The 24,092-nt window shown below is 40.1% G+C and overlaps 1 protein-coding gene across 2 annotated transcripts in view; it reads left to right on the top strand.

The window, feature by feature from the left end:
• Positions 1 to 18,840, top strand: part of iars1 (isoleucyl-tRNA synthetase 1) — a 172,214-nt gene extending 153,374 nt beyond the window's left edge. For both annotated transcript variants that reach the window (XM_059944616.1, XM_059944615.1), the window contains 3 exons: positions 2,206 to 2,352; positions 9,915 to 10,067; positions 17,166 to 18,840. In XM_059944616.1, coding sequence (XP_059800599.1) covers positions 2,206 to 2,352; positions 9,915 to 10,067; positions 17,166 to 17,248 — 383 coding nt within the window. In that variant the 3' untranslated portion in view covers positions 17,249 to 18,840. The remainder of the gene's footprint in view (positions 1 to 2,205; positions 2,353 to 9,914; positions 10,068 to 17,165) is intronic.
• The last annotated feature ends 5,252 nt before the right edge of the window (positions 18,841 to 24,092 follow it).

The following is a 24,092-nucleotide window of genomic DNA, read 5'->3' as shown; positions in this document are numbered from 1 at the left end:
GCAAGTGGATAACTGGAGAGAGATTAGAACCACTCAAGGATAAAGAGGGGAATATTTGTTTGGATGTGGTGTATGTGGGTGAAGTCCTTAATGAGTACTTTAAATCAGTATTTACCAAGTAAAGGATGTGAAGGATAGGCAGATCAGTGCCAAGTGCATTAATATGCTAAGTCATTTAAGTCAGAAGGAGGAAGTAGAGTTTGGTCTCTTAAAGAGCATTAAGATGGATAAATTCTCAGGGCCTGATGGGATATACCCCAGGTTATTGAGAGAGGCAAATGTGGAGATTGTTGGGGCCTTGACTAATACCCTTGTGTCCTCTCTAATCACGTTCAAGGATCCGGAGGACTGATGAATAGTTAACGTTATTCCATTATTCAAAAAGAGGGCCAGGGATAATCTTGGAAACTATAGACCAACAAGTCTCTCGTCAGTGGTAGGGAGGTTACCAGAGAAAATTCTTAAGGACAGGATTTACTAACATTTGGAAAAATGCAGCTTAGTTAGGGAGAGCCAGCATGGTTTTGTGCAAGGAAAATAGTGTCTTACTAACTTGATTGAGTATTTTGATGAGGTGGCGAGAGTAATTGATGAAGATAAAACTGGGGATGTTGCCTAAATGGATTCTAGTATGGCATTTGACAAGGTGCATCATGGGAGGCTCATCCAGAAGACTGCAATGCATGGGATCAATGGTGAGTTGGACATTTGGATTCAGAAATGTCTTGCCCACGGAAGACAGAGAGTAGTGTTTGAAGAGACTTACTCTAGTTGGAGGTTTGTGATAAGTGGTGTTCTATACTGGGACTAAACACGAGGAAATCTGCAGATGCTGGAAATTCAAACAACACACACAAAATGCTGGTGGAACACAGCAGGCCAGGCAGCATCTTTAGAGAGAAGCACTGTCAACGTTTCTGGGCAAGACCCTTCGTCAGGACTAACTGAAAGGAAAGATACTAAGAGTTTTGAAGATAGAGCAGTAGATGTAGCATATATGGATTTCAGCAAGGCATTTGATAAGGTACCCCATGCAAGGCTATTGAGAAAGTAAGAAGGCATGGGATCCAAGGGGACATTGCTTTGTGGATGCAGAACTGGCTTGCCCACAGAAGGCAAAGAATGGTTGTAGGCAGGTCATATTCTGCATGGAGGTCAGTGACCAGTGGCATGCCTCAGGGATCTGTCCTGGGACCCACCCCTTCTCTTCATGATTTTTATTAATGACCTGGATGAGGAAGTAAATTTGCTGATGAGACAAAGGTTGGGGGTGTTGTGGATGGTCTGGAGGGCTGGCAGAGGTTACAGTGGGACATTGATAGGATGCAAAACCGGGCTGAGAAGTGTGAGGTAGTTCATTTTGGTAGGTCAAATATGATGGCAGAATATAATATTAATGGCTTGGCAGTGTGGAAGATCAGAGGGATCTTGGGGTCCGCATCTATAGGACATTCAAAGTTGCAGTGCAGGTTGTCTGTGTGGTTAAGAAGGTTGACCTTCATCAACCGTTGGATTGAGTTCAAGAGCGGAGAGGTAATGTTACAGCTATATAGGACCCGGTCAGACCCCACTTTTAAGTACTGTGCTCAGTTCTGGTTACCTCACTACAGGAAGGATGTGGAAACTATAGAAAAGTTGCAGAGGAGATTTGCAAGGATGTTGCCTGTATTGGAGAGTATGCCTTATGAGAATAGGTTGAGTGAACTCGGCCTTTTCTCCTTGGAGCAACGGAGGATGAGAGGTGACCTGATAGAAGTGTATAAGATGATGAGAGGCATTGACCATGTGGATAGTCAGAGGCTTTTTTCCCAGGGCTGAAATGGCTAACACGAGAGGACACAGTTTTAAGGTGCTTGGAAGTAGGTACAGAGGAGATGTCAGGGTTAAGTTTTTTACGTAGAGAGCGGTGAGTGCGTGGAATGGGCTGCCGGTGACGGTGATGGAGGGGGTTACGATAGGGTCTTTTAAGAGACTCCTGGAAAGGTACATGGAGCTTAGAAAAATAGAGGGCTATGGGTAAGCTTAGGTAATTTCTCACGTAGGGACATGTTTGGCACAGCATTGTGCGCTGCAGGGCCTGCATGGTGCTGTAGGTTTTCTATGTTTAACTTAACCTTAAATAATTTTTCTGACAGCTGCATTTTTTTAATTATGAAGATAAGTAAAAGTGCTTCCTGGAACAATGATTATTTTCATCTCTTTCAGAACTAACAAATGATACTGATCTGAAACGTCTCAATGGAAAAACTCTGTATGTGACAGTTGGTACTGCGCCAGTAGAAACTATTACACAGTCTGATAATCTACTCTGCCAGTATGTCAACTTACAGCTTGTGAATGCCAAACCTCAAGGTATGCCCAGAACGGCTAATGCATTTGTTCTATGTAAGATTGTTTAAGTCTTCTGGTTTAACTGTAGTAATAGTGCATAGGCTTTGAACTACTTTATGATAAAGTATCTTGTGAAGCAACTTAAAATGTTTTGCTACTTCATTGAAGGTTAGCAATATTCTTGCCTTTATTGTATTGAATTAACTTTATTACTTGCATCCTTCATGTACATGAGTAAAAATCTTCCTTATGTCTCCATCTAAATGTGCAATATTTAGTAATTTATAATAAATAGTATATACAACAGGACAGTCAATATAACATAGAAATATAGTTGTGTCAGCTTGAGTTAAGCAGTTGGATGGCCTGGGGGAGGAAGCTGTCCCAGTGCCTGTTGGTCCTGGTTTTTATGCCTCGGTACCATTTCCCAATGTTATCAGTTGGAATAGTTTGTGATTGGGGTGACTTGGGTCACCAAATGATCTTTTGGGCCCTTTTTACACACCTGTCTTTGTAAGTATCCTGAATGGTGGGAAGTTCAGGTGTACAGATGCACTGGGCTGTCCGCACCACTCTCTGCGAAGTCATGTGATTGAGGCAAATACAGTTCCCATACCAGGCAGTGAATCAGAATGCTCTCAATTGTACCCCTGTAGAAAGTTCTTTAGATCTGGGGGCCCATACCAAAGTTCTTCAACCGTCTGAGGTGAAAAAGGCACAACAGTGCCTTTTTCACCAAACAGCTAGTATGTACAAACCAAATGAGAGCCTCGGTAAAGTGTTTGCCAAGGAACTTAAAGCTGTTCTCTCTCTTGACCCCAGATCTATTGATCTCAATAGGGGTTAGCCTGTCTCCACTCTTCCTGTGGTCCACAACCAGCCCCTTTGTTTTTGTGACATTGAGGGAGAGGGTGTTTTCATGACACCACTGTGTCAGGGTGATGACTTCTTCTCTGTAGGCTGCCTCATTATTATTTGAGATTAGGCCAATCAATGTAGTATCATCAGCAAATTTAATTAGCAGATTAGAGCTGTGGGTGGTGAAACAACCATGGGTATACAGGGAGTAAAGGAGAGGGCTTTGAACACAGCCCTGAGGGGCAGAGGTGAGGGAGCCCATTCTTAGCACCAGCTAGCGATCTGGCAGGAAGTTCAGGATCCAGCTACACAAGGCAGAGTATGAAGGCTGAGATCTGAGCTTCTTGTTGATTAATAAAGAGATTTGGAATTTGTTGAGATGGTCTACCTGCAAAAGTAGACGTGAAAATAATTAAATCATCAAAGTTTGCAAATCCCTTTTCTGTCAATGAAAACTCTGCAAATAACAACAAATGTACCAAACTCAGGAATGGAATCAGGTAAATTTAAACTTGAGAATATTTAACTATTTTTAACCATAGTCTATCAATTATATTACAACAATTGAATTTTCTTGTATAATACCAAGGAAACCATGCTATTGTGCAGTACTTTTCTGATATAATAGGCTAAAGTCATCATGGATTACATAAGGGGGAATCTTGCCTGACAAATCTGGAATTTTTTTGAGGAAATAACAGACAGGATAGTCAAAAGGAGAGTTGGTGAATGTTATTTACTAGATAGAAGGTTGGCTGCCAGGTAGTAGGCAAAGTGTAGGAATAAAGGGAGCTTTTCTGGTTGGCTGCCAGTGCCTGGTGGTGTTCCGCATGAGTCGGTGTAGGGGCTGCTTCTTTTCATGTTATATGTCATTGATTTGAATGATAGAATTGGTGGCTTTGTTGCCAATTTTGTGGATAATACAAAGATATGTGCAAGGGCAGATAGGGTTGAGGAAGCAAGAAGTCTGCAAAAGGACTTGGATGGATTAAGAGAATGGGCAAGGAAGTGGCAGGTGGAATATAGTGTAGGGAAGTGTATGGTCACAGACTTCAGTAGAAGGAGCAAAGGCGCAGACAATTTTCTAAATGGTGAATATTCAGAAATCAGAGGTGCAAAGAGACTTGGGAGTCCTCATGCAGTATCCCTTAATGGTTAACTTGCAGCGTTGAGTTGGCAGCAAGGAAAGCCAATGCATTTAGCATTTATTTCAAAAGGATGAGGATATAAAAGTGAAGAAGTAATGCTAAGGCTTTATAATGCAATGGTCAGAGCACACTTGGAGCAGTTCTGAGCAGTTTTGGGCCTGTTATCTAAGAGAAGACATGCTGGAATTGGAGAGGGTCGAGGAGGTTCAAAAGAATGATCCTGGGAATGAAAGTGTTAACTTGTGAGGAGTGTTTGACGGCTCTGGGTCTACTCGCTGGAGTTTAGAAGAAATGGGGGAATCTTTGAAACCCGTTAAGTATTGAAAGACCTTCAGTCTTAGGCACCCTAGATTTTTTAATATAAATTTTGGTTTTATATATTTATTTTTTGTCTTCTGTATTAGTGTGCCAGTAGAAAACAGATTTTAAATTTCCAAAAAAATTAAATGTACATTGATTTTTTTTTGTATTTCATTTAAGTAACATAGACCACTTTTCAAATAAAAACTTGATTACTTTGTAAGTCTATAGCCTCAGTACATTATTAAACAAAGATACACAGGTGCTAATGATCAATGAGATAATGAGTTCAATGAACTAAATTGATTAACTGAAACAAAAGCTGGTTGAAAAGTAATCAAATTGAGCAAACAATAACCAAACTAAAAGGTGAGGGTGTGGCAGATGTGACAGTTTAACATTCAGTGGTGAAAGAACATTTTGACACCATAGCAAGAGTGAGCATAGCCACAAGACGCAAGGTGGTCATCCAGCATCAGCAAGGTCTCACCCAAGCAGAAATATTGTGCAGACATGTGTTTCAAGCTGTGCTGTCCAAGCTCTTCTGAGCACAAAGAAACGGGCAAGGTTGAGGACCAGAAATGCAGTGGTGAGGCATGGAATCTAAGTGCAGTAGATGAGAGATACATCAAACTGACACCCTTTCTAAATTGGAAGAAGTGCAATGCTGGTATTAGCTCTGAACTCACATGGACCACTGGAACCTAAGTACACCCCTCTACACTCTAGATAAGTGGTCTTCATGGAAGAGTTGCTGCCAAAAAGCCATTCCTCCAAAGTGGAAACAAAGCCAAGAGACTCACCTCCACATAAAAATATTTTAAGCACAAAAAGAACCTGTATTAGTAAAATAGAATATTGGTTTACAAACTATATTCTTAATATAGGAATAGGATTAAAACTTTTATTTTGATAGCTGCAGTGTATCAGGAAGATAATTTTGTTTTTAAAGGCTATCGTCCGGTGGAACTCACATATACAGTGATGAAATGATTTGAGATTTTGATTATGGCTAGAATTAACTCCTGTTTCTGCAAGGAACTGGACCCACCACAATTTGCCTGTCACCCCAATAGGTCTGCAGCAGATGTGTTGTCATTGGCTCTTCACGTGGCTTTGGATTACCTGGACAATACAAATATCTACATTAGGATGCCGTTTATTGATTTATAGCTCAGCATTTAAGGCAATCACTCCAACAGTTCTGATTGAAAAGCTCCAAAACCTGGGCCACTGTACCTCCCTCTGCAAATGGATCCTTGACTTCGTAACCAGAAGAGCACAATCTTTGCAGATCAGAAGTAATATCCCCACCCTGCTGACAGTCAACACTAGTGCACTTCAGGAATGTGTGTTTAGCCCACTGCTCTACTCTGTCTACACTCATGACTGTGTGGCTAGGCACAGCTCAAATGCCATTTTTAAATTTGCTGACAACACGACTAATGTTGGCAGAATTTCAGATTTGTGTTGAGTGGGCAAACAGGGGCGAGATATATCAGCTAGTTGAGAGGTGTCACAGCAACAACGTTGCACTCAGTGTTAGTAAGACTAAAGAATTGATTGTGGACTTCAGAAAGGGTAAGACAAGGGAATACACATCAGTCCTTGTAGAGGGATCAGATGTGGAAAGAGTGAGCAATTTCAATATTTCTGCAGATCTGTCCAGGGCCCAAACATATTAATGCAGTTACAAGGAAGATGCATTAGTGGCTATATTTTATTTGGAGTTTGAGAAGATTTGATATGTCACCAAAAAATGCTTGCAAATTTCTGCAGATGTACCAAGGAGAGCAATCTAGTTGGCTGCATTACCCTTCTGGTATTTGGGGGGGGGGGGGGGGGAACTGCACAGGATCAAAATAAGCTGCATTGAGTTGTAAACTTAATCAGCTCCAGTATCCAGGACATCTTCAAAGAGTGATACCTTAAAAAGGTGGCATCCATCGTTAAGGGCCCCCATCAGCCAGGACATGCCTTGTTCTCATTGCTACTATCAGGAAGGAGGTACAGAGGCCTGAAGGCACACACTGGACAATTCAAAGTTAGCTTTTTACCACTCTACCATCTGATTTCTGAATGGACATTGAACCCACGAACACGACCTCACTATTTATTTTTGCTCTGATTATTTAATTTAACCAACAAGTGACAAACGGCTGACAAGTGAATTCAGAGCCAAAGCAAATGAGAGGGCATGCAAGGAAGCCAAAGCTGGTGGGAAGATAGAGAATTGGAAAGCTTTTAAAAACTTGCAAAAGGAAACTAAGAAGGTCATTAGGAAGCTTTTGGTACACTGGCCTTTATAAATCAGAGCATTGAGTATAGGAGTTGGGATGTAATGTTAAAATTGTACAAGGCATTGGTAAGGCCAAATTTGGAGTATTGTGTACATTTCTGGTCACTGAATTATAGGAAAGATGTCAACAAAATAGAGAGAGTACAGAGGACATTTACTAGAATGTTACCTGGGTTTCAGCACCTAAGTTACAGAGAAAGGTTGAACAAGTTAGGTCTTTATTCTTTGGTGCGTAGAAGGTTGAGGGAGGACTTGATAGAGGTATTTAAAATTATGAGGGGGATAGATAGAGTTGAAGTGGATAGGCTTTCCCCATTGAGAGTAGGGGAGATTCAAACAAGAGGACATGAGTTGAAAGTTAAGGGGCAAAGGTTAAGGGGTAACACGAATGGGGAACTTCTTTATTCAGAGAGTGGTAGCTGTGTGGAGTGAGCTTCCAGTAGAAGTGGTAGAGGCAGGTTTGATTTTGTCATTTAAAAAATAAATTGGATGGGTATGTGGACAGGAAAGGAATGAGGGTTATGGGCTGAGTGCAGGTAGGTGGGGCTAGGTGAGAGTAAGCATTTGGCATGGACTAGAAGGGCCGAGATGGCCTGTTTCCGTGCTATAATTGTTATATGGAAAAGGTGAATTGTGAAAGGAAGCTGGCGACTAATATCAAAGGATATTAAAAGAGAGTGAAGGTAAATGTAGAATCAATAGAAAATTACGCTGGAGATACTGTAATCAGAGATGCAGAGATGACAGAGGAACTGAAAGCGTATCTTGCATCAGTCTTCACAGTGGAAGACATCTGCAGAACAACGGACATTCAAGAATGTCAGGGAAATGAAATATGTGCAGTGAAAATTACGTCTGAGAAGATGCCTAGGAGGCTTAATGGTCTGAGGGTGCATAATTCTCCTGGACCTGATGGAATACACCCTTGGGTTCTGAAGGAAGTAGCTGGAGAGATTGCGGAGGTATTAACGATGATCTTTCAAGAATCGATAGATTCTGGCATTTACCGGATGACTGGAAAATTGCAAATGTTACTCTGCTGTTTAAGAAGGTTGGGTGGCAGCAGAAAGGAAACTATAGACCTGTTAGCCTGACATCAGTGCTTAGGAAGTTGTTGGATTCGATTGTTACAGATGCGATTATGGAGTACCTGGAGGCACATGACAAGATAGCCCAAAGCCAGCATGGTTTTCTGAAAGTAAAATCCTGCCTGACTAACCTACTGCAATTTTTTGAGGAAATTCCAAGCAGGGTAGATAAAGGAGATGCAGTAGAAGGGGTGTACTGGATTTCCAGAAGGCCTTTGTCAAGGTGCCACACATGAGGCTGCTTAACAAGATAAGATCCCATGAAATTACAGGGGAGTTACTAGCATTGGTGGAGCTTTGGCTGATCAGCAGAAAACAGAGAGTGGGAATAAAGGGATCTTATGCTGCCTGGTTGCCGGTTATTGGTGGAGTTCCACAGGGGTCACTGCTTTTTATGGTGTATGTCAATGGTTTGACTATGGGGTTAATGGATTTGTGGCTAAATGTGCCAATGATGCAAAGATAAGTGTAGGAGCGGGTAGTGTTGAGGAAACAGAGAGCCTGCAGAGAGACTTAAATAGTTTAGGGGAATGGGCAAAGAAGTGGCAAATGAACACAATGTTGGAAAGTGTCTGGTCATGCACTTTGGTAGAAGAAGCAAATGGGCAGACTATTATTTAGATGGGGAGAGAATTCAAACTGCAGAGATGCAAAGGGACTTGGGAGTCCTCGTGCAGGATACCATAAAGATTAACCTCCAGCTTGAATTGGTGATGAAGAAGGTGAATGCAATGTTGGCATTCATTTCTAGAGGTATGGAATATAATGTGATGTTGATGTGAGGCTCTATAAGGGACTCATGAGACCACACTTGGAGTATTATGTGCAGTTTTGGGTTCCTTATTTTAGAAAGGATATACTGTCATTGGAGAGAGTTTGGAGAAGATTCACATGATTGATTCCAGAAATTGAAGGATATCCATTTAGAACAGAGAAGCGGAGAAATTAACTTTATTCAGAAAGTGATAAATCTGTGGAATTTGTTGCCACGAGCAGCTGTGGAGGACAAGTCATTGGGTGCATTTAAGGCAGAGATAGATAGGTTCTTGATTAGCCAGGGCATCAAAGGGTATGGGGAGAAGGCAGGGGAGTGGGGATAACTGGAAGAATTAGATCAGCCCATGATTGAATGGCAGAGCAGACTCAGTGGGTCAAATGGCCTACTTCTGCTCCTATATCTTATGGTCTTAACTGTTTAAAATATTTCGTGTAATTCATGTTTTTTCTATTATTATGCATTGCATTGTACTGCTGCCACAAATTTTTTGACAAATGCCGATGATTTTGATTCTGATTATGCCGAACATAATGGAAGATCACCAGCACCAGCCTTAAGCAATTCTTTCCCTTTCCATAGGTGCAGTCTAAACTGCTGAATAGTTTCTGCATTTTTCTTGTTTATAGCCTGTTTAGGAAAATAAGTAAATTGTATTCAGGATATAAATCTTGGATTAAAATATGAAATTTTTGATCTGTCTATTTTAAGATCAAAATGTAGTGTCATGAGTTCAACTTCTAGTTATTAGATTTGTGTTCTGCAGGAGGTACCCCCATGATGTAGTTGTGATTTTTATTGTTATTAATATGAGGGTCAGAATTTCTATCTTTTAAAAAAAAACAAGAAAACCAAAGTTCTTTTGAGTCAACCTAGATACCATTTCAGAGCTCTTCATAATTTATGATCAATTGCTTCAATACATCACTTGAACTCAAACTGAGTAAAGGAAGTGGTGAAACTTATATTTGTAATGAAATAAGACGAATGTGGATTTGACAGAAAGACAATACAACTGATCTGTTAACATTGTTCTTTCATATCTGTATGTGTGGTAGAAATTTGATAGTTATTTTCTTAGCATTTTACTAACAAGTTCTGCTCTTCTTATACAGAATGCCTGAAGGGAACAGTTGGAGCTGTTTTGCTGGAGAACCCAGTTGGTCAGACTGGGCTGACGTACTCTGGACTTCTTCATGAGGCGGCTAAAGTGTTTGGCCTCAGAAGCAAAAAACTAAGTTTGTATCTTGACGATACCAATACAAAAGGTATATTCTACTGAAGGTACAAGTTAAAGCCAGGAGAACTGGGGAGTAATTACTTCTTTTGATGGTTCAGTTTAGCCAGACTATAGTGATCAATAGATTTGTGTAGTCCATTAAAGAACTCTGGTCCTTCATCTATTGCATACACTGGTCTTGTTCTCCTTATTAATATGTAGCTTAGAATTTTCTTTACTCCCTGTGGGCTATTTTGTATTTTGATAAATACCGGTGGCATATCTATCTACACTATATATGCATCACATTTGTGCTATTTTATCTACGCTCAGTCTTTTAGGGTGTCATCATGCTGTGTTTTTTAAGTGTTCTGTTCTGGCAACCTTAGTTAATGCCCTTTGTTAGTTGAGTTTGAGAATGGTTCAGCCCCACTTTAACAATATGAGGCAGGAAATTTTTCATGGCTTAGGAGGGAGAATTTAAAAGAAATGCCTGGGTGGCATTGTATTACAGATCTCTGATGTACTGCATTAATTAATTTGATGAATTCCTGATCTTAACTGTGTTGCTTTTTGGAGACACATCAATCAATTTGAACTGAGACAAATGAAGAAGACAAAGTAATGTGTGGTATTCATGCACTTTTTTCCTTTTCATTAGGTTATTTCTCATATATTACTGAGTATAGGACCATTGTGGTTGATTGTAGATAGTCCTGCAGAGTTTGTCCCTGTTCTTGTTCGGTATTTTACGCTGTCATACTGTTTGAAACTGTCGAGCACCTTCACTCTGTCCGCAACAAACATGATTTCCCATTGGCCAACCATTTTAATTCCAATCTCTTTTCCCTTTCCAACATGTTGGTCCATGGCCTTCTCTACTCCACAATCAGGTCAATGAGGTCAGAGGAGCAACACTCACACCCTCCCCCTGCTCCCCTGTCTGGGGTTGCCTCCAACCTGAACATCAGCATGAACATCAATTTCTCTAACTTCCAGTCATTTCTCCCCTCCCCCCCCCCCCCCCCCAAAAACTTTATTTACCACTCCTTTTTCTGACTCCCCTCTTACCTCTTCTCTTGTCACATGACTGTCACCTCCCTCTGGTGCCCCTCCTCCTTCAGCCTTTTACCTTTCTTACCTGTCACCTCTCAACTTCTTACTTCATCACTGCGCTCCCATCCAACTACCTTCCTCCTCACCTGGCTTCATCTGTCACTTTCAAGATCCATCCTCTCCCCCATCTTTTTATTCTGGCTTCTCCCTTTCTTTTCAGTCCTGGGGAAGGGTCTCAGCCCGATTCATCAACCCTTTATCACTTTACTTAGGTGCTGTTTGACCATACAGTTCAAGATTGAGTGTTTTGTTAGTCACTCTACTGGCCATGATACTGTCCTGATCTGCAGTAGTAGAATGAGTTTATGTCAGCTTATGGTTATAAAAAGATTTGGAGCTCTGAAATGTTTTCAGTGATGAAGCGATGTGTTTCAGAAACATCACTACTGCCACGAAATCTGTCTCACAAAATCACATTCAAGGGTTGATTGTTGCTTTTAACTTGTTTGAAGCTGCACAGAATAAAACTTACTTCATTTTTAGATGAGCATTTGCATTCCTTGTCCAGCCATTAAAATGTTAATGCTGTGGCATTTAGCTGCATCTTAACTTTAGTGTCAGCATCCAAAGGTGAACATAAAAAGTCCATTGTTGCCTCATTCTAACTTCACAATAAGATATAACAAAATAAATCTCTTGAATGGCATCTCTTTGACTTTCTATTAAATTTCTCTGACTGTCTGTAAATTTGCTGATGACATAAAGGTTGGGGTGTTGTGGGTAGCGTGCAGGGCTGTCGGGTTACAGTGGGACTTCAAGTTTGCCATTCTGACTGGAGGCTTGTGACTAGTGGTGTGCCACAGGGATTAGTACTAAGTCCTTGTTTGTCCACCTTATCGACCATGGATGATAATGTGGTTAACTGAATCAGCAAATTTGTGAATAACACCAAGACTGGAGGTGTAGTGGACAGTGAGGAAGGCTATCATGGCCTGCCAAGGAATCTGCAACTGCTGGGAAAATGGGCTGAAAAATGGCTGATGGAATCTAATGCAGACAAGTACAAGGTGTTGCACTTTGGTAGGACCAACCTGGGTAGGTCTTGCATGGTGAACAGTGAGGCACTGAGGAGTGTGGTAGAACAAAGGGGCACTGCAGGTAGACAGGGTTGTAAAGAAAGCTTTTGACGCATTGGTTCTCATAAATCAAATGTACTGTATACAGAAGATGACATATTATGTTGAAGCTGTACAAGATGTTGATGAGGCCTATTTTGGAGTACTGTGTGCAGCTTTGGTCACCTACCTTCAGGAAAGATATAAACAGAGTTGCAAGAGAAAATTGGCAAGGATGTTGCTGGGTCAGGAGAACCTGAGTTATAAGGAAAGATTAAATAGGTTAGGACTGTGTTCTCTAGAATGTAGAATATTGAGAGGAGATTTAATAGAGCTAAACAATATTATAAGGAGTATAGATAGGGTAAATGCAAGCAGGCTATTTCCACTGAGGATGGGTAGGACTACAACCACCAGGGGTTAAGGGTGAAAGATGAGAAGTTTAAGGGGAACAAAAGGGGGAACTTCTTCACTCAGTGGGCCGTGAGAGTGTGGAATGAGCTGCCAACACAAGTGGTGCATGCGAGCTTGATTTCAATGTTTAAGAGAAGTTTGGAGTGGTACCTGTACAGTAGGGATATGGAGGGCCAGATACAGGACGATGAGAGTAGCAGTTCAAATGATCTTGATCATTTGCTGCACTTCCCTCTGACTCTGTAAATAATGCAAAAGTGGAATATTCCCCAGACCTAGTAAGTAATTCACCATGTAGAGTCTCATCATTGAGTTGTAATGTGACATTTCAGCTCTTGATTGAGTACAATTAGGAAGGTTGTTAGTAATTTAGTCTTTCTTTCTGTAGTTTGGGCTTTATTAGGACCATAGAACATCACAGCACAGAAACAGGCCTTTTGGCCCTTCTTGGCTGGGCCGAACCATTTTTCTGCCTAGTCCCACTGACCTGCACCTGGGCCATATCCCTCCAAACCCCTCTTATCCATATACCTGTCCAAGTTTTTCTTAAATATTAAAAGTGAGCCTGCATTCACCACTTCATCTGGCAGCTCATTCCACGCTCCCACCAGTCTCTGTGTAAAGAAGCCCCCCCCCCCCCCAATGTTCCCTTTAAACTTTTCCCCTTTCAACCCATGTTCTCTGGTTTTTTTCTCCCCTAGCCTCAGTGGAAAAAGCCTGCTTGCATTCACTCTTATCTATACCAATCATAATTTTATACACCTTTATCAAATCTCCCCTCATACTTCTATACTCCAGGGAATAAAGTCCTAACCTATACAATCTTTCTCTGTAACTCAGTTTCTCAAGTCCCAGCAACATCCTTGTAAACCTTTTGTGCAGTCTTTCAACCTTATTAATATCCTTCCTGTAATTAGGTGACCAAAACTGCACACAATACTCCAAATTTGGCCTTACCAATGCCTTATACAACCTCACCATAACATTCCAACTCTTATACTCAATACTTTGATTCATAAAGGCCAATGTACCAAAAGCTCTCTTTATGACCCTATCTACCTGTGACGCCACTTTTAGGGAATTTTGTATCTGTATTCCCAAATCCCTCTGTTCTACTGCACTCCTCATGTCCTACCATTTACCTTGTATGTTCTACCTTGGTTTGTCCATCCAAAGTACAATACCTCACACTTGTCTATATTAAACTCCATCTGCCATTTTTCAGCCCATTTTTTCAGCTGGTCCAAATCCCTCTACAAGCTTTGAAAACCTTCCTCACCTCCAATCTTTGTATCATCAGCAAATTTGCTGACCACTTTACCACATTATCATGCAGAACATTGATATAGATGACAAATAACAATGGACACAGCACTGATCCCTGTGGCACACCACTAGTCACAGGCCTCCACTCAGAGAAGCAATCCTCCACTACCACTCTCTGGCTTCTTCCATTGAGCCAAGTCTAATCCAATTTACCACCTCACCACGTATATCTAACTAACCTCCCATGCGGGACCTTGTCAAAGGCCTTACTGAAGTCCATGTAGACAACATCCACTGCCTTCCCTTTATCCACTTTCCTGGTAACTTCCTCAAAATTCTAATAGATGCGTTAAACATGACCTACCACACACAAAGCAATGTCGACTCTCCTTAATAAGTCCCTGTCTATCCAAATACTTGTAGATCCTATCTCTTAGTACTCCTTCCAATAATTTACCTACTACAGACGTCAAACTTAACAGCCTATAATTTTCTGGATTACTTTTAAAGCCTTTTTTAAACAACAGAACAACATGAGCTATCCTCCAATTCTCTGGCACCTCACCCGTAGATACTGACATTTTAAACACATCAGCCAGAGACCCTGCAATTGTCTCCTTCACGGTCTGAGGGAATACTCTGTCAGGTCCTGTGGAGTTATATATGCTGATTTGCCTCAAGACAGCAAGCATCTCCTCCTCTCTCCATGACCTCACTGCTTGTTTGCCTTATTTCCATAGACTCCTTGCCAGTTTCCTTAATAAATACAGGTGCAAAGAACCCATTTAAGATCTCCCCCATTTCTTTTGGTACCATACATAGCCGACCACTCTGATATTCAAGAGGACCAATTTTATCCCTTACTATCCTTTTGCTCTTAATATACCTGTAGAAGCTCTTGACTGCCAAAATTGATAGTCCTTCACCTTGACTGCCAAAGCAACCTCATGTCTTTCAGCCCTCCTGATTTCTTTCTTAAGTATTTTCTTACAATTTTTATACTCCTCAAGCACCTTATTTGCTCCCTGTTGCCTATACCTCTCATACATCTCTCTGTCAGATTTCCAATATCTCTCGAAAACCAAGGTTCCATATTCTTTTTCACTTTGCCTTTAATCCTGACAGGAACATACAAACTAAGTACTCTCAAAATTTCTCCTTTGAAGGCCTCCCACTTACCAATCACATCCTTGCCAGAGAACAACCTGTCCCAATTCATGCTTTTTAGATCCTTTCTCACTTCAAATTTGACCTTTATCCAGTTTAGTACCTCAACCTGAGGACCAGATCTATCTTTATCCATGATCAAGTTGAAACGAATGACATTATGATCACTAGACCCAAAGTGTTCCCCTACACACACTTCCATCACTTGTCATAACTCGTTTCTTAATAGGAGATCTAAAATTGCATCCTCTGTAGTCGGTACCTCTATATATTGATTTGGAAAACTTTCCTGAACACATTTTACAAACTCTAACCCATCTAGACCTTTAACAATATGGGAGTCCCAATCAATATGTGGAAAATTAAAATCCCCTACTATCACAACTTTGTTTCCTGCAGTTGTCTGCTATCTCTCTGCTAATTTGCTCTTCCAATTCTCGCTGACGATTGGGTGGTCTATAATACAAACCCATTAATGTGGTCATACCTTTCCTGTTTCTCAGCTCCACCCATATGGCCTCGGTAGACAAGCCCTCTAATCTGTCCTGCCTGAGAACTGCTGTAACATTTTGCCTGACTAGCAATGTCACCCCCACCCCCCCCCCCCCCCACCCTTCATACCTCTGCCTCTATCACGTCTGAAACATCGGAACCCTGGAACATTAAGCTGCCAGCCCTGCCCCTCCTGTAGCCAAATTTCACTAATGGCTATAATGTCGTATTCAATGTGGCAATCCACACCCTCAGCTCATTTACCTTCCCCACAATACTCCTTACATTGAAATAGACGCACCTTAGAAGATTATTACCACCACACACAAACCTTCTATTTGTGACTTTGCATGAACTTTTAACTTTATTTATTTTCACCCCTGCTCCACTATCTACTCTGGCACTCTGGTTCCCATTCCCCTGCAAATCTAGTTTAAACCTTCCCCAATAGCACTAACAAGCCTCCCTGCAAGGATATTGGTCCTCCTGTAGTTCAAGTGTAACCTGTCTCTCTTGTACAGGTCCCACCTGCCCCAGAAGAGGTCCTAATGATCCTGAAATCTGAAACCCTGCCCCCTACACCAGATCCTCAGCCACATGTTCATCCTCCAGAGCATCCTATTCTTACCCTCACTGCCACGTGGCACAGGTAGCAATCCTGAGATTACCACCTTCGAGGTCCTGCTTTTTAATTTCCTACCAAGCTCTCTATACTCATTCTTCAGGACCTCCTCACTCTTCCTTCCTATGTCATTGGTACCGATGTGTACCATGACATTTGGCTGCTCACCCTCCCACTTCAGAATGCTGTGCACACTATCAGAGACATCCCTGACCCTGGCACCCGGGAGGCAACAAACCATCCAGAAGTCTCTGTCACAACCTCCTGTCTGTACCTCTAACTATTGAGTCCCCTATCACTACTGCTCTCCTCTTCCACCCTCCCTTCTGCACTGAAGAACCAGACTCCGTGCCAGAGATCCGGCTGGCGTAGCTTGTCCCTGATAAGTCATCCCCCCCACCCCAGCAGTGTCCAAGTCGATATACTTGTTGAGGGGAATGGTCACAGGGGAACCCTGCTCTGCCTGCCCTTTCCCCTTCCGTCACCTGATGGTAACTCAATTGCCTGTGCACTGCTCCTTTGGCGTAACTACCTCCCTGATCTATAAACTCCTCATTCTCCCAAATGATCCAGAGGTCATCCAGCTCCTGCTCCAGTTCCCTAACGTGGTTTGTTAGGAGCTGCAGCTGGATGTACTTCCTGCAGGTGTTTTTGTCAGAGACTCCGGAGGTCTCCCTGACTTCCCAACATCCTGCCTTTCATTCTCTCCAAACTTACTATTTAAAAAAGAAATCATATGGAGGGAGAAAAAAAAACAACAACTTACCAGAACCTACCCTCACCTCTGCCTGTTCACACTGAGGCCTGTTGAGCCAAAGCCATCCCAGTCGATTCAATCCACTCCGATGATGGCGACTTTGCTAGACAAAACCTTTTTTTATAGTGTGCTTGGTGACTGGCTATTCAAATGCTCTTGAATTTTAACTCAGATGTTTGATCGTTAGCGTAGATCTATGATTATGACATTATTTAACTGAAGTAAGTTGTTTAATCATAAGATTTATCTCTCTTTCAGGAATTACAAATGACTCGTCTTTGAAAATGTTAAACACGAAGACCATCTATGTTCATGTTTTGCCAAGTACAGCTGAATCCTAAGATCTGAAAAGATATTTAAGCTTTTATCACTGCATTATAGGAGTTAATGGAATATGAATATCTGATTTTAATTTTAAGTTTACCATGTTGCTTCAAAAGCATCACTGCACCTACTAGAACTGTTTCCAAATATTATTGAACACTTATTTCACCAGTTTCAGTTGGTTTAATGGTTAATGTTGGTTTAATTTTCCTTTTCAACCCAATTCATGCTAATCTGTTAGTTGGGCTCAATATATTGGGAGGGTTATGTCTCATTCATTCGTTACAGCTTCTAGTTTCCACAATGCTTTGATATGGAGGTGCTCGGCAAAAAACAGGCACATTCCCATGGGTGGGAAGAAAGGGAATCACTCCCTGCACCACTGATGCATCTAATTTCTGATTCTGCTATCATTCTGTTCTACCTGGTTTATGGAAGGCAAAATAGAGACAGTGAATTTTCTTCCACGTGACTGAATTCAGTACATTAGATTTTAAAGACTACTTGGAATTACATTACTGTGAAGTTCTTGAACAAACATTCTCATAGTTTCTGCTATCTATAAATTGTGGTGCTGTTTATTGCAAGTAAAAAAAAAGCACATTTTCCCAGGAATTCACAAAAGTTCATATTTATATTGTGGCTGTAACAGGTATTACCCTCGAGCAATTCTGATTTAATAATTAATTTTGTTTTCAAAGTCGCTTAACAATATTTCTTCATCCTAAGTAGAAGTACCTGCTTTTAGTAGTTCATTTAAAAACAATTTTAAATGATTTTTTAATGATACCACCAATTTTTTAGTTACTCTGTAATGGTGTCATTGAATTTTCACAATTTCAGTGGCCCATGAAGCATCATGGTTCAGATCCTTTGTCTTGCTAAGTTTATTACCAGCTTTGCAAGAAATATAGTGAGTAACATCATGAACAGTTTTCTGGCCTCCATTGTATGTAGTTTTCAAAAAACAAATATTGCCAGAATAAAAACAAAATTAACTTCAGACTGTAAAATTGCTGTGAAAGTCTAATAGCCAGTAAAATTATTCCAGTAGCAATTACAATCTCAGAATTCACATGCTGGACTTCCTTGTATTACTTGGTCTCTATTTGGATTCAGATTGTGTTAACTTCAGGATGCATTAACCTATGAATTTAGATGCAGTGTCTCAAGAAATAATTTTACTCCTTTGTATTTACTAAATGGATTTGCTGTTATGAATATGTTGCATGTTGTATTTCAATTATTTCTGTAAGCCATTGTAACAAAAAAATGTCTGGCTAACTTCAACCATGAAACTATGCAATGCAATTTCTGACAAATGATCAAGCAATGGTCAGTACTTAAAACATGCAGCTGATAAAGTACGTTTTGGAAATTATTGTTTGTTTTTATTATACAGTTCCAAATGTGCCTAGGAGTTTTACATGAGATTTGTAAAATCTTATGGTTTCTGAAATAAATATATTACTGTTAATAGCCCATTGGGAATGCAAGTGATTCTGAGCTCTCTGGAAAAAAAAAACAAGCTGAAATTGTTTATGTTGTGATACATGGTGTTAATTTTAATTAAAGATTATGTTGCAATGTAGTGACAAATTTAATGACATCCTATTGTGCAGTTTTGGTATTTTGAAATCCAACAAAATATTGTTATTGTCAGTAATATCTATGCCAAAGTACTTTGACAATATTACTATATACATCAATGAGGTATTTGCCAAGTTTCTAATAATTAGATTTCCATGTCCCGAATGTGTAAACAAAACTCAAAGGGAAATAACAGGGAAGGAGGCAGTCACCCTATTGTAGAAACACCCCCTCCCCCATTCAAATAAATAAACAGGCCTGATAAAATGTGCCGTTTTGGTCTGGAGTCTTCCAGACCTGCTATTGATATAGGACCTTTATTTCTTTAAAAAAAGGCTAATGTGACATCATGTTTTGCAATCAGTAGTGAGAACATTTTTGGAAAAGTCACATGAACAAAGGCATTTAATAATATATCAGATGTGGGTACTTAAAACAGAAACTAATGGAACAAGAGAACAGTTTTGGCAGGGAAACACAGTTTATGCTGTTGACTTCAAGGCTGATGAGTGGTGTTTACTGAAGTTCCTCAGCTTTCAGTATAAGGACCACTGCTGCTTTTGATGTACATCAATGACAATTTGAGAGGCAAGATACAATTTTTAAATTTATAGATTAGAGAAAAATATAGTGCCATAATATCAAATAGAAGAGAGGTCATTCAGCCCCTCAAGTCTGCCATGCCATTCAACATCATCCTGGCTGATTTGCCCAGGTCCCATCTCCTGTTCTGTGTCAGTTCCTCAAAGAACTTAATTCCCTGATCTTTTAAAAATAAATCTACTTCCCCTAAATGATCTAGCCTCACAGCTGTCCAGGTGGTGACTTGCAGAGATTTGCCTCCTAGCGCAAGAATAAGTTGCTACATGTTTCAGTTTTAAGTGAATTTCCCCTTATCTTGCAAGTATGTTCCCTCAATTAATAATCACCCATTAGTGGAAACAGCACATCTTCCCTGTCACATGCCCTCAACACCTTATTTGTGTCTATCATACCATCCTTCTAAACTTCAAGGGAAAATATATCTAAATTGCTTAGCTTCTCATCCTGGGAATTAGCCTAGTGGTCTCTTTTGTACTGCTTCCAATCCCAATACATAGTGTTCACTTTGGGGTAAGGGAACCAAAAGTGAACAGTACTTCAATAGAAGTCTTACCAACATAAAACAATACTTTCCTATTTTTAGAGTCCAACTCTTGCAATAAAGCCCAGTGTGCCAATTACTTTCCTAACAAGTTAGATTGCGAGCAACTTGCGCATGAATTGCAGAAAGAGCAGTTGGATCCTTCTTCACTTTGCTCATTGCATTCTTTCAGATGTGGTGGTGGACTTGAGCAAAGTGTTTCACAGGGTCCAGTAAGGTAGGCTGGTCCAGAAGATGCAAGGAATCCATGGTGATTTAGTTAATGGGATACAAAATTAGCTCAGTAGAAAGAGTTAGAAGATAGTAGAAGAAGATTGTTTTTCAGATTTTTGTGCCAAAGGGAACACTGCTGATTCCCTTGTTTGTCACATTGCAAAAGAACTTGGATGAGAATATTGGTGATAAATTGAATGCAGATGATATGTTTCAGAGTGAAGGGTGAGCTAAGAATTAAAGCTAAACCTTGCAATCTCAAATAGGGGTAGTTGGAAGAACTCAGTGTTTATGCACAAATCTAAACATAGCATTTGGTAAAGGATAAAGGATCTTGGCTTTTCTAAACAGGCCCAAAGTGGGGGGTGGGGTGGGGAAGTTATTATAAACTTGTATAATAGACATAAGAATTTCCTGGCTGGAATATTCTTTTCAATTTTTCCAATCACACCTTGAGAAGAGTTGGAAAAGATTACAAAAGAAAATTGCTCATATAGTAATTCCAAGAATAATGGATTATTGATGAATTGAAAGATTTGAGAATCAGGGATTATCCTCCACTGAACAGAGGAAGCTAAATTGATCTGATGTGTTGTTTAAAACCAAGAAGGATGTAGACCTGAATTAAAGTTCTATAAGCAAATGGCACAGATTTCTTCTGACTGATGAAATGCATAGAGGGAACATAAGGTAAACATTTCTTGCATCACATGTACTTTAGGATCTGGAATGCTTTGCTTAATGGGGTGGTCAATACAGTTTCAAGAGTTACTTTTGAAAGAGTTTTGAATAATGTGAAAGCTGTAGGAAAAGTTATTACATATCATTAATATTCAACTATAATGTGTACAGCGTAACAAGCAGAACAGGAACATTGGGAGAATATCTGAATCAGCTGTTAACAACAAAAAAGGCTTTGTCTCCACCTATGATGCTGTTATTTGATTAAAAGGTTACAGTGCACTATTATACATTTTTTTAAAGCTTTATGTAAGGTGAAATCCAACGATTGAATGTAATTACATGTAAATGTAATGCAATAATGACACTGGTCATGTTACTCATGTGGCATTTCAGGTGGAGATGAAACACCCGATTTCATGCAAAAATATATTTTGTATTTACGAAAAAAGTGTGACTAACTTAACTTACAAAAGATGATAAATGCAGCACCAAACACTACAACTGCATCAGGTCGGAGAAACTCGAGGGAGAAAGTACATCGTCGTTGACATCAGGATGAGGAGACACTGTGCTGGATAACTTTTTAAATTGTTTGTTCTAGTGTCGTCTGCCTCATTAAAAAAGGAATGTTGTCTTAGCAATCTTGCTTTGATTTTATAAACTGACATGATTTCTTGTTATGAATGCATGGTGCTCTAGACTTCAATGTCCATGGATCTTGGCAAAAACTCAACGTATTTCTTTGCTGTGTTGTGATCAGCAAACGCATTATCACCATTAATCTTTTAAAATTTTTATGCCGTGCCTTAATTTTCTGCATCCAACCTCCTGAATATTTACAAGTTAATTCAATTTTTAGTTTGTTGTGATAGATCAAAGTACAAAGTAAATTTATTATCAAAATACATACAGTGCCTATAAAAAAAATTCACCCCCTAACCCCTTGGAAGTTCTCATGTTTTATAACGTTGAATCACAGTGGATTTAATTTGGCTCTTTTGACACCGATCAACAGAAGACATTTTCATATCAAAGTGAAAACAAATTTCTACAAATTGGTCTAAATTTATTACAATTATTAAGCAAATTGATTGCATACTCAACCCCTTCAGGTCAGTATTTAGTAGATGCACCTTTGACAGCAATTACATCCTTGAGTCTCTGTCAACTTTGCACATCTGGATACTGTAATTTTTCTCTATTTTTTTACAAAACTGCTCAAGCTCTGGCAGATTGCACGAGGATAGAGTGTGAACAACCCTTCTCAAGTCCAGCCACAAATTCTCAATTGGATTGAGGTCCGGACTCTTGACTTGGCCACTCCAGGACATTAACTTTGTTGTTTATAAGCCATTCCTGTGTAACTTTGGTTTGTGTTTGGGTCATTGTCTTGCTGGAAAACAAATCTCCCAAGTTGCAGATATCTTGCAGACTGCATCAGGATTTCCCTATATTTTGCTGCATTAATTTTACCCTCTACCTTCAAAAGCCTTCCAGGACCTGCTGCAGTGAAGCATCCCCACAGCATGATACAGCCTCACCATGCTTCACGGTAGGGATGGTGTGTTTTTGATGATGTGCTGTGTTTGGCTTTCTTTTTGTCATTCTCCAATAAAGCTGCAGCTGGTGAAGCATCCAGGCAACAGTTGTATGCGCAGACTCTCTCATCTCAGCCACTGAAGCTTGTAGCTCCTCATAGGTTTCTTGCTGGCCTCCCTCACAAGTTCCCTTCTTGCACTGTCTCAGTTTTTGAGGACAGCCTGATCTAAGCAGATTTGCAGCTATGTCATATTCTTTCCATTTCTTGACAATTGACTTAACCATACTCAAAGGGATAATCAGTTACTTGGAAATTTTCTTGTATCTATCTCCTGCCTTGTGCTTTTCAGTAACATTTTTTGGAGTTGCTTAGAGTGTTCTTTTGTCTTCATGGTGTAGTGTTACATACCCCGTGGGTATTTTGTGACTGTCTTATGACCATGACATAATTGAGCATGATGTAATGGTCTTGTGATGGTGAGGTGATGTAATTCTCCACCAGTGTGAGGTCACGTGATGACGTGCTCAACAGGTATAGAACGGGAAAGCCTGCTGTGACGCAGGAGTTTTTGTGTTGAGTCGTTCAATTCATTAGTTACTGGGTTATGCTGTGTATTTGGTCTCATGGCACAGTTTTGTTTTAAAGCAGAGTTTTACTTTCTACTGTAAGGTACAGAATTCTTATGCCAGCAGTTCTGCTCATCGCTGCCAGTTTGATGTATCTATGATTTAATTTTAAAGTCTAAGTTTTGGAGAGTGAAGACTTTGCCAAAGTACAGGAACCCAAAGGATTGAGTAAAGTTTGTGTCGTCAGCAGTTTACTACAGGGTCGACCTTATTGAATCTTCATTCAGGGAATAGTAACCTGCATCTGAGATAACCCCTACCGGTAAGATTAGAAAGGGTTGTGCAGTGTTCATTCGCCAAGGAAAAGGTCAGTTCCTTAAAGCTGTTTTTATTTCCTTCATTGTGAATCCTTCGGGCCAGGCATATTTCAGCTGGGATCAGCAGTAATGTCACGTCGTCGAGGAATTTGTTACTTCGGTAAAGTCTCTCCTAATTAACGGTATAAATCACTTGGACTTTTGCATTTACCACTTCAAGACTGTGTTCGCATATACCACTTTAAGAATTGTTCCAGAGTTGCTGTACAGCAGTTAACTTCCAGTTAAGTTAGTCGTTTATTCACTTTTCATTTTTATTGAGCAGAGTTTAATATATTTTTATAAAAAACCTGACTCAATTCTATATTCATTGTTGCCGGAGACATACCGTAACAGTAGTTTTTGCCAGGATACTGACTCACCAGCGGTTGGATGTTCCAGATACAGGTGTATTTTTACTACACTCAGTTGAAGCATCTTGACTGCACACAGGTCTTCAGAAACAGATCTCCATTTAATTAATTGTGACTTCTAAAACTAATTGGCTGCACCAGCGATGATTTGGTGTGTCATGCTAAAGGTATGAATACTTATGCAACTATTTATTTTGTGATTTATAATTTGTAATTTTGTAATTGTAACTCTCAGTTCAGCTAATGGCTTAACATAGGGGATGATCGTCCCCAGCCCGACCAAACTACATTTGAGTGGATGCTGTGCAATGTGTCCCCTGTTACAAATCAGTACCACGAAATAAACAGTACACAATATGTGATTAAATGATTGAACTTTATAATTCTTAATTTG

This window comes from Hypanus sabinus, chromosome 19 (assembly GCF_030144855.1).
Source record: "Hypanus sabinus isolate sHypSab1 chromosome 19, sHypSab1.hap1, whole genome shotgun sequence".
Taxonomy (NCBI): domain Eukaryota; kingdom Metazoa; phylum Chordata; class Chondrichthyes; order Myliobatiformes; family Dasyatidae; genus Hypanus; species Hypanus sabinus.
This window is presented reverse-complemented; position numbering and strand designations above follow the sequence as displayed.